General features: G+C 39.5%; 1 protein-coding gene across 1 annotated transcript in view; it reads right to left on the bottom strand.

The window, feature by feature from the left end:
* Gpc3 (glypican 3) overlaps nt 1-12124 on the bottom strand; it is a 515396-nt gene that overhangs the window by 148848 nt on the left and 354424 nt on the right. The window contains exon 5 of the mRNA XM_004634481.1: nt 2321-2446. Within this exon, the coding sequence (XP_004634538.1) occupies nt 2321-2446 (126 nt within the window). The remainder of the gene's footprint in view (nt 1-2320; nt 2447-12124) is intronic.

The raw sequence follows: 12124 nt of genomic DNA, 5'->3' as shown, positions 1-12124 counted from the left end.
TGAAGAAATTTCATCTAGCATCTCATATCTTGCTACTGCACCCCACTAGAATGTAAGCTCTTCAAAGCAGGTAACTTGCCCTTTTCACCATATTCCCCAGTACATGGCCATATGTTTACACAATATCTTAAAACAACCACTGAAGGTGTCAGTGAATGAATACATAAGGAGAAAACACACAGACTATCAGAGATGGAAGGGACTTAATCCAATCATCTCACTTTTAAAATGGAAAAACCAAGGCCTAAGGAAATGAAGTCACTTGCATTAAGCTAAGAAACTAACTAGTGCAAGACTCGGATCTCGATTTCAGGTATTTTTTGAATTTTCCTCCACACCATACCATCACTTGTACAAATGGTTTTTCAGGCAGCTTCATCAACTCCATGTGGTTTCCTAAGCATTCATTCCGTCCTCTTGATGCAATTTTTAAATCTCAAGTGATGCCTCACACATTCAAGGTAATGAGTACCATTAGCCCACAAAAAAATGAAAACCCATGCTTTATTTAGTTCAACATGTCTGGTACCTAGGGCTCAGTAAGTATTTGCTAAATCAATGAATATCATTCCCTTGTTTGTGATAGCAAATTCTTCACTGGTGATCATAGCACAGATTGCACTGGCAAATCCTTAAATGAGCAAATATTCAGTAAAACCTCCGTGAGATGGCATTACTTTCCCTTTTCTTTTTAACTCCATATTCTGTACAATGTGAAAAAATAACAGTATACATTTCATAGAATTTTTTGTACATGTAAAAATTAATACACACGAAAAATTTACCACGATGCTTTTTCATTAATAATTAACTCTCAACAAATGTTAGCTATTAACATGAATAAGATTTCTTCAATAAGGTTCTCAAATGAGGAGAGGAATACAAAACCAAAAAGGAGATGTTTTATGCTTGAAAGTTTGTAACACGTCCCTGAGTACATAATTTTTTTTTCTTTTCTTTTTTTTTGTGGAACTGGGGATTGAACTCAGAACCTTGCACTTGCCAGGGAAGTGCTTATTCCACTGAGCCATCTCCCCGAGTACATAATTTTTATGATGTTCAAAGTTTCTAAATTGTATGAGAGCTATAAATTACACGTAGCATCTGTCACATCATACACACTCACTTTTTTTAAGGTATTGAGCACTGAGCCCAGAGACTTCATATTGAGCTAAATAAATAAATGTCCCTAGCCTACTTATTTATTTATTTTTATTTTTTCCTCATTAATTTTTTCCATAATTTTATTGATAAACAAATAGCAATGAGACAGTTTCAAACTAAATTGGTAGGACAGTTTCAATAATTAACACATTGCTTACATTCTTCCTAGTGGTTAATTGCTGTACAAGATGCGGACATGCTATCCTATTTACAAACACCATTAGAACAAATCCCTCTGGGCTGGGGAGATGGCTCAGTAGAATAAGCGCTTTCCTGGCAAGCACAAGGGCCTGAGTTCAATCCCCGAAAAAAAAAAAAAAAAAAAGAACAAATCCTTCTATTCATTAAGAGAATGTAACTATATATCTATCCTAACCGCTTTGAATACACAGATACAAAATGGACATTCATCTGTATCCCTTTTTTTTGGTTAAGTTCCATTATTTGAATATTATAGGTGTGTAAACTCAGCAAAATATTTTAAAAGAGTCCAGTAGCTCATAATAGTATTGGGTCTTCCGCTTGACTGGCAATGACAGAAATTGTTGACCTGAGTCCCCTACAGCTCAACATAACACCATGGCTTTACTTCTTATACTTCGTTTTTATACTTTTCTGCTGGATGGTTAAGACCAAGGTAAAGCAGGACCTATGCAACAAGAGTTATTTATTTATTTATTTATTTATTTATTTATTAGTACAGGGTCTACAGGGTCATGATCTGCCTGTGTTCAGCCTCCCAGGTGCTGGGATTACAGGCATGCACCACCATGCTGTCTCAATCACCAGGTCAGCTGAGCCCCAGGGGTGGGCCCAGCGTGGTGTGCAGGGCCTCAAACCCCAGCAGCTGCATCTGCCTAAGCACACACTTTAATCCGCTAAGCTATTTGGCCGGTCCTCCCTAGCCCTTTTATATTTGTTCAATTTTGAGACCAGAATGGCCCAGGTTGGGTTTGCACTTGCAATCTTTGTGCTTCACCTTCTAGGTGGCGAGGATTATAGGTATGGACCACTGCACCAGGGTTTCACATATGTTTTGTATAGAATTTCTCTTGGGAAATTAATTGAGGTCAATCATTAACCTTTAGATGAATAAAGGATGAATATATGATGAGTATTCCTCAAATATTGCTATATTTAACTTTAAAACGCTTACCTCTCCACAAGTTCTTGTCCATTCCAGCACAGAGTGTCATTTTCAGCCACCGGACTATGGCTGCAGATGTAGCCAGGCAAAGCACTATAGAAGCTGATGAAAGATTTCAACTTCTGAATTAGTTCCCTGAAAGAAAAACAAAACATCTGCACATAAGAGGCATGTAAACCCAGTATGAGAAAAGTTTAATTTCCTTATCAGCATGACAGAAAGGCTCTGCCAGGCTGATTAGAGCAATAAATGATTTTTAAAGACATTCTTGGCTAGGAGGCTACAAATTAGTTTTTCTTAAAAAAAATCAATAAAATGATATTAAGGGACAAAATGGCTGCCTGCCATATAAGGTGCTGTTCCTATCAGAAGGATGATTTAATTCCAACATTCATTTTCGAACATGTTCAGCAGCTTCCATTTTTTGTTCAAAATGATGTTACCTACATTCTCAAAGGTGCTGATTACAAGGCACACTGGAACGCTCCCTATCTTTTGGTTTCTGAATGTAATTGAGTGCATTGATTGTAATTTACAATGCTATTACCCTAGAGATGGCCCCTTTCCATATAGTTACTGGCTAATGGTTGCAGATCTGAATCACAGGTCGCTCAGAACAGCAGAAGCTCTATGAAATTTTTCTGATAATAGAGTCAGAGAAAGCCACATCCGTTAGAGGAGGAACATTTCTTTGTTCTTTGTCTGTATATTGTGGTTACTGTGAAGCAATGGGAAAGGAAAAGTGTCTAATTATTTTATGGCTTGCTTGCTTTCATCTTGGTGCTGTTTATAAGACAAGAGGGAGAGAGAGCATACTATATATGAAAATGTGTATAAGCACACACAGAAATACTAGCAAAATCTCATGCCTACTATGTACACGCACACACAGGTGTACATGCGTACACAATGTAAGATACCATAGACTGGAGAGAAGTGAATGTTTTGAACAAATGCTTACATGTCTATGTGATGGTTGTTCAGTGGTAAACAAACAAAAGTAACACATACTGTCCTATTTAAGGCAATGTTCCTCACAGGAAATGAATGTATTCTTCACATCCAAGACTACCTTAAGTGCACACCCAGCCTGGTTATAGAATTTTCTGGCAGTGGCAGATTTTTATAAATCTTTAAAAATTGCATCTTTGTTCCTCTCATTTTCTCTTTTCTTCTGCCTCACCCCTCACCCCTATTCCCTTGGACCACTTCTCTATTGGAAATTTACAGGATTCTAATAAAGCCAATCAATGTAAACGTTATATGCCATAACATGAGCTAAGACAAATAGCATAAAAATGTATGAAAAAAAAGGATAGGCAAACCATAGGAGGAGGGAAAAAGGGAAGGAAGAGGATTCAAAAAATGTAATATGTACATGTAGCCATGCCCTGAGGTGTATGTAAACTGTATGAATTGTAAACATGTACTAATAAAATAAAATAAGACATTTAAAAAACTGCCTTTAGGTTAAGTATGGCCTTTAGAGGAGCCAGAGGTTTGATGCTCTCATGGATATTTTTGTAAGCACTTAGCCCAGAAATACCTTCTTGGGGTTGTTCCCAAATCTTGCAAAAAAGAATACAAGTGCCAATGACCTCCTTTCACCTTATGCCCCTTTCTAATTTTTAAAGCACGAAGCTATTCCTTTCAATTAATGACTCAAGAAAGACCCTGAGTGGGAGAGAACAAGCAGGAGCACCAGCTCTCATTCTCAGCACATGATTACCAAAGCTCACTTCCCAGGCAAGCCAGTGTGATGGACAGAACAAGCCAAGGAAGGTTATTGGGACATATATAACTTCTGATGCTCCATCACTTACTTCCTGCCATGCCCATCGTACCCTCAGTGCCTTCTCCTGGTGTCTTGGCACTGTTAATCTCCAAAGGGAAGAGGCTCAATACAGAGCTCCAAGAATAAAATTCAACATTATAGTTTCTCACAGAGGAAAAAGATGGGTTCAATTAATGGCTAATAGGAGAGATGTTCTGTTTTACAAGGTAATAATACAGTTCCCAAGAGTGGAAACTGAAAGACTAAAGGCCCAGGCTGAGTAATTTGCCCTACTCCCTGAGGAAATGGAATGTGGCCATTAGTCTATGGGAAATGGTGGCCTTCCTTTTAATGAAAGAGCTTCCCTTAGGCCTCCTCTTAGCTTCACACCCACTCTCACTAATATAGCACAGGGAGAGCAAAACTGAACCCACAGCAAGGCATTCCAAATTGATTTCCTTAGAATTTGAAAACAAAAACATCCCAAATTTCTCCCTGAATCTCAACTATTGCAGTTTTCTTGGTTGATCATAAAGATCACTGACATTGTAATAAACACAAGCCTTCTCCCTCTCCTCTCTTTCATTTTTCTGAGAGGATTTCTGCTGCATAATGCAGGCTGACTTTCGTCTCATTATGTAGCTCAAGCCAGCCTTGAGTTTACAGTGATCCTCCGCAGATGTCAGTGAACACATCTGACAAGACTTCCCGCTTTAGTTTGGAGGAACATTACATGGAATGAGAGGATAAAAAATTGAAGGAAACCACGAAAAAAATGTAGACCACATAACAGAGTCTGGGTCATCACATTGTAGGACTCAGGGCAACTCTTTGAAGCTGGAATGTGGTAACTTTATTATTTATTTTTTTTTAATGTGGTACCTTTAAAACTAGCCAGGACCAGCCAAATAGCTCAGCGGAGGGGCCAGGCCTTCAATCCCCAGGGCCTGCACCTGGGTCTCACTGAGACAGCAATTGAGACTGGGCGTGGTGGCATGTGCCTGTAATCCCAGGTCTTGGGAAGCTGTAAACAGGCACATCACTGCAAGTCTGATCCAGCAGTGAGACCCTGAACACCCTGCAGACCCTTCCCTAAAATGCCAAAAAAAGAAAAAAAGAACTAACCAAATGTTATCCTACTTGAAAGAGTTATAAGTTACCTTTACAGGATATATAGGATGATGTTTGAAAATTTACTTATGAATAAATTATTCTGAATTAAGAACATAGTTTTATTTAGCAACCATGTTATAGTTACAGTTGGGCACTCAGATTGTCTCCTTGAAGCCTGTCACAAATAATAGCTAAGAGCATTAATTCCTGAGTTCATTGTTTCAAAGCCCAGCTCTCCCTTCCATACCCAGCAGTGAAGCGTTAGGCCAATTCTAAACCTCTCCGAGGTTTACTTTCTCTGTCAGTAACAGGTAGACAATGATTACACCCATCTTACAAGGTTGCTGTGATGATTAAATGAGAAAACTGCATGTGAACTGTTCAGCACAGACTCACAGGTAGCGCACACACAAGCACAGAATCACTGATTCACAACAGCAGTCGTGGGTAACATGTATGAGAATATAAATAGGAGACTATATCATGTGCATGTATATGAGAAATATGAATATATGCATGTATATGAATCTATATGAGAATATATATTGTATTTCAGATAAATCTATGCATGGTGGATAATTTGAAAAATACAAGCCAAGCATGGTGGCACATGCCTGTTATTGCAGCACTCAGGAGGTTGAGGCAGGAGGATCATCGGGAGTTTGTGGCCAGCTTGGGTTATACAGCGGGATCAAGGCCAGCCAGAATTACATAGTGAGGCCCTATCTCTAAAAACAAAAATTCAAGGTTTAACAGACTTTATATTAACAAGATAATTAAAATCCCTCTTCTTTGGAGATAGGTCTTAATAAGTACAACTGTTGCTTTTTCTAACAGATGTTCCCTATTATTCTTTTTTCAAAGACTAGCTAGCGGAAACACACATACACACATACACTCAGAAAAATGAGCTAGATATGGTCTGAGTAAACCTCTTGACTAATGTTGTGCAGCAGTTGCATGGTTTTCCTTTTTCAGAACCTAGCAGGATGGTGGTGGTTACCCTCATGAAAATTTATGTCAAGTGTCAAATGTAAAGGGCCAAAATTAAATCAAGATTAAAAAGACAGTCATCAGAGAAATGTAAATCCAAACTATAGTGAGACATCACTTCATGCTCACCAGAATGCTTACAGTAAAAAAGACAGACTACAACAAGTGTTGGCAAGGATGTGGAGAAATTGCTGGGTGGGAATGCAGAACGATGAAGCTACTATGGAAAACCACTTGGCAGTCTCTCATGAAGTTAAGCATGGAGATACCAGATTATCCAGCAGCTCCACTCCTAGGTATGTAAGCCTAAAAGGACCACAAGTAGGTACTAAGACACGTATATATTCATAGCAGCTCTATTTACGACAGCCAAAAGGTGAAGTAAGACAAGTGACCACTGACTGATGAATAAATGAAATGTAGTATTGAATAATATTCAGACTTAGAAAGGAAAGAAATTATGGCAGCATGGATAAATACTAAAAATATTTTAGCAAGTGAAAGAAGCCAGTCATGAAAGACTACGTACTGTGATTCCATTTATGTGAAATGTCTAGAATAGACAAATCTTTGGAGCCATAAAGTATAGTTGCTTAGGGGTGGGAAAATTAATAACATAGAAAGAATTACTAAAGAGTACAAGATTTCTTCCTGAGATATTGAAAATGTTCTAAGCATTGTGGTGGTGTACTCCTGGAATCCCAGCTATAAGAGAGGTCTAGGCAGGAGAATCAAAAGTTTGGAGCCAGCTTGGATAATTTGGCAAGACCCTGTCACAAAAACAAACAAATACAAGGGGTGGGGATGTAGCTCATTATTGCAAAAACAATTGTGATGTCGGCTGTGTGAGCATATACCCAAATCAGTTGAATTATACATTTTTAATGGGTACACCACATGACATGTGGATTATATTTCAATAAATCTATGACTACTATCCTTCCAAACATAGGCTTGGGCCAGCCTGATAGCTCAGCAGATTAAAGCACCTGCTTAGGCAGAGTGCAGTGCCCAGGATGTGATCCCCAGCATGCCATGCCAATCCCGCCCACAGAGCATGTTGACATAGGATTGAGACTGGGCATGGTGGCGCACACCTATACTCCCAGCACTTGGGAGGCTGTAAACAGGAGGATCACTATGACTGCAATCTGTGTAGTGAGATATACATAGTGAGACCCTGTAGATCCTATATTAAATACATTAAAACACCCCCACACACAAACACACACACACGGTAGACAACAGAGGGGAAATAGGTCTGGGAGGAAGAAAGGCTTGTTAGTGTGTGGGGTATACCTTGGAAGAATGTAAAGAGATGAGCTTGAAGAGTGAGCTGGAGGGACACACACACAGGAGAGTGATGGGAAATCTGCAAGCTGTGACTTCCGCACAACTGGAAAGAGTGGTTAAAATCTATTTCTTCATCTTTAAAAACTTGTCTTGATTTACTTTTTTATGGTAAAAATACATGTTTACTGTGGAGAAAATAGAAAATAGGGAAAGACAGCAGGAAAAAGGACCATTCTGGGGCCCACCAATCAGGGTTAATCACTTTTAATATTTGGGTATATCTCTTTCTAAACCTTTCTCTTGAGTGAATTTTTACATTTATTTCTCAGAACCCTTTTCTTATGTATTTAGTACAGGGTCTCACTACACAGATCAGACTCACAGTGATTCTCCTGTTTTCAGCCTCTGAAGGGATTATAGGTGCACACCACCACACCCAGTCTCAGTTGCCCTCTCAGGGCACCCCGAGTGCAGGGCTGGCACAGCAGGCTAGGGATCAAACCCCTGGCCCCTGTGTCTGCCTAACCAGGTGCTTTAATCCACTGGGATATCTGGCTGGCCCTTTCAGAATCATTTACTTGAAAGATGTGTTCACTGAGTTCTCTCTGCTTCTCAGTGTATGTTATCTTCATTATAAGCCACCTAGAATTTTTTTCTTTTTTGGTGGTACGAGGGATTGAACTCAGGACCTTGTGCTTGCCAGGTAAGTGCTTATTCTACTGAGCCATCTCCCTGGCCCCCTAAGCTACCTAGAATTAAGACATTTGATTAGAAATGAATCTCACAATAATGAGATAGGTAGGGGAAGGGGTCATGACATAGTGTTGGAGGGCTTATCTAGCTTGCAGAAAGGCCTAGGTTAGATTCTCAGTCTGGAGGGAGGGAGGGAAGTGGAGAGATTCTCAAGTAATTCCCAGGCCTGGCAGTACAAAGTAGTACCTTCCTTTGGAAAACAAAGGAGCTAGCACAGCTAGTGAATAGTCCAAGACCTCAGAGTCCCAAAGGACCTTGTTACAGTGCAGGCCGTCCCTTCATGCAAGATTTTCTGCATTACTGGGGGAAAATAAACTTTGATTTCCCAAAGAAATTTTTGACTCTCCAAAATCAATCCAGATGTACTGTTTTGGAAGGTAGAAAAATACTTTCTAAACTGCTAGAGAGTCAATAAACATTCCAAAGTACAGTGACAACAGGTGATAATGTCTTCTGACACCATGGCTGCAGAGTGTGACAAGAGTAGTTTACCCCCTACTGAGTCAACTGTGCCTCTGTCATTTCTCCTGTTTTGTCTCTTCCTGTCATTCCTTACTAAACTTGTTCCAGCATGGAAATTGAGTGTGCATTTTATTTTTAATTTTTCTTAAATAAAGCTTGATATTCCCTTGTTCATAATGTAAAGGGAGGTGAGTTGAAATTTCTACTTATCTCTTTAAAGAAAGATGCCTGAAAATAAATTCAGTGATGTATTAGTTACTCACGTATAACTCAGTCCAGACTTTTTCTTTGTGCTAATAGCCACTGACACACAACAAAAATCCTCCATCCATGAACTATTGCAGCCTGTTCAATAGTCCTTAGAAAGTTTGCATAATCAGTGGCTTGGGATGGGAACACAATTTATTGAAGGAAATACCCTTTGATTCCAAATTTTACTTTATTCTAAAAACATACATGTCAAATATAGCACTGGCACATAAACAGGGGAGCCTAGGGCTCTCAGTGAGAACAAATCCAAAATTTGCTTACAGCAGTCTGCCAAGTAGAAAGAGTGCCTGTAACGAAGCTTCCATTCAGCGCATTCAATGTGGAACTAAAGGCTAGGGTTCCTATGCATGTGTGAGCCCTTTTGAAATATTGTAGCTGAGTGTTCCCAATCTTCCCTGGAGGGCTTCCATCATCTTGGGGAGGGACCTCCCCTGCTTTGGCTGTGGGGGGAAGGGACCGGCCTTTGCTTTTTTGCAGTGATTTGCTTGGGCAGGCATCAAAGCAGTGCTAATTGGAAACCACTGCAAGTAAAAATAGTCTTTCATCCCCCACTGCAGACCCTGAACTTTTAAAAAAATTATTATTAAGAATCTTTTTTTCTTCATGTAAAGTAATATGAGCTCATTATTTATTGAAAACACAGAAAAGTACATTAACTAAAACGACTGAAACTGAAATGATGCAAGATCATACCTAATTCTACTGGAAGGAGCTTTTGACACTTTTAGTTCTAAACTAGAAATTTGTACTATTTTGGGGACTAGTATACTTTTTCTCATTCTGTTTCCTTTGCTGGAACACCTTCTTTTTCCTCATCCTCAGAGCTGAGCTTAAACATTAACCTTTGCTAAGTAGCCTTTCCTGACTCTCCCAGCAGAGTTGCTAACCTCCTTATTGGGGATGTTATTACTATTCTTTTGTATATAGATGGCTTGGTAATCACCCCGTTGTGTGAAATTGTTTGTTTGTGTGTCTATCTTCCTACACAGACTAGGAGCTCCTCTGCTCATCACAGCCTAACCTTTACACAACCCTGGACTTACAGTGTTGATAGATGTTGAAAGAAGTAGAGTCCTATTTAGGGCAGAATGACTTATACGCGCCCTGAAACTCGGTGATTCACTCAGGATGTACTTTGCTGTTTTGTTCAGAGGATGAAAGAGGACAGTGAGCTTACAAAGTTGCGTACCTAAACCTCCCCTAACCTACCTAAACCAGGGGCCTGACAGGAAGTGTAAGTATGGATTTTGAAACAGGGAACTGGGCTAAGCTTTTGTTATTTTCTCTTTTAGGTTAGTTGCGAGGGTCACCTAATCCAAAACCCTTTTAGGCCAAGTTAGAGGGGAGGGAGAAAAAGGGGAGGTGCAGGAAGCAGAGGGATGGAAAGCATTCATGTAATTTCACAGCAGTGGGGGGGCTGTGACTTTCTCACAAGTGCCAGTTGAGCCAGATGCTTAGCATGCAAAAGCGGGATGGACAATTAACAAAGATTTGGGGTTTGGAAAAATGGAAATGTATTATTTATGTATTCTACAAAACAGTGTTTGGGACACAAAAATGACAAGGTTAAATAGCATCACATGAGAGATGATGAAGGAGATGGGAAAGTAAAGGAGAGAGAGGGTGACAACTGAGTGTGCTGAAAATATTGGACAAGCAAGGAGCTCTGAAGCTGAGTGAGTCTCTTTTGATTATACTACCTGTGCATCTTGTTGAGCCCTCCCCGCTATAAATCTGATGACAGATATTTTCAGTAGTGACCCCTTAAGGTAACCCTGGGTCACTTACATAGACCACCAGTTGAGTATAAAATTGCCTTTAAATTGAACAAAGCTATCTGTAAGATTACTTGTGTGTTGCAAACTACCCAGTTGGGGGCAGACAAAACAAACAGATGAGTTCTGAGTGCTACCAAAGGAATCCTGCATTTCTTTGTGTGTTATATTTTAATAAAGCAAAGGGTTTTTCCACTCACAATCTGATTCAGAGAGCTTACAATTTTCACAGACTGAATGTTACAATAGGGTTTTTTTCCCATTATCATATTTTCAACCACTAGGATGGAACGTGGGCGTCAGTGTGGGGGATGCTGGAGGCGTACGCACATCTTTCCGCACAGTGTGAAGTGCTATGCAGAACATACTGAGAAATTGATAGAAGTACTAGCATGCTGTCGAAGCAACCCCTTCTAATAATGGCAGAAAGTAGGGGGCAGTACATTTAGTGAGAGATCATCTTAACTCCCACCTGGCCCCTCTCCCTAAGGATTTACAGTGAATGAAGGAGTTAAATGAAGTCAGATATGCTCCTGTTGTTTTGCTTGCTTTGGCCAGAGAATTCTGAAAGAAATGCTTGGTCCCAGGGTCCCACACTTGAATGCTTCAGTTTGCAAAATATTGATGAGAAACATCATGGGGCAAGCTCAAGATCCCAAAACCCAACTGCCACTTATTGAAGCCTACAGGTTTTGTCAATTTCTCTTGCTATCTTTTCATTTACTTGGTGGTCAGCTATAGGTTCAAAAATGAATCTAAACAAGAACAGTTCCTGGGTGCCCAGACAGAAACTCTTTTATCAATTCTTATTTGGTATGGTGAAAAGGATTAAATTCCACAGAGCCTAAGATAAAAGCCATGGTAGGAGGGCCTCAATAAACCTCTTGCTTATAAACATGTCTAAGTTGACAGGCTAATTTCTTTCCTTTAGAATTTTTTATATATTTTTATTTTAAGCTATAAGTGATAATACAGAAAGTGTACATGTTGACAGGATAATTTCAAAATAAGACTGGGTTGGTGTGTTTATTTTTTAAAAAGCTCCACTTGCCATTCCGTTACAAATTCATATACCACTTCCTTCACGAAGCCACTGCAATAATTCTCCTGGGCAGAAAAACTGCTGTCTTTCAATTTAGGATGCCTGTGTCTTCCGGACATTTTCTTCCTTTGGCACTGATACAACTATTTTGGCATTATTTGTAATTAAGTCTATTTCCTCGTTAGACTGACCTGGAGAGAATGGGCTTTATCTCAGCATTTTCATTACTCTGCATGCATTATAGCACTAATAAAAGTTTAATAAATTTCTGTCGAATAAAGACATGATTTTTGTGTGTGTGATTGAACTCAGGACCTTGCACTTGCCAGGCATGATGT

Source organism: Octodon degus, unplaced genomic scaffold (assembly GCF_000260255.1).
Source record: "Octodon degus isolate 3935 unplaced genomic scaffold, OctDeg1.0 scaffold00063, whole genome shotgun sequence".
Classification (NCBI taxonomy): Eukaryota; Metazoa; Chordata; class Mammalia; order Rodentia; family Octodontidae; genus Octodon; species Octodon degus.
Note: the sequence above shows the minus strand (reverse complement) of the source record. Positions and strands in the feature narration are given on the sequence as shown.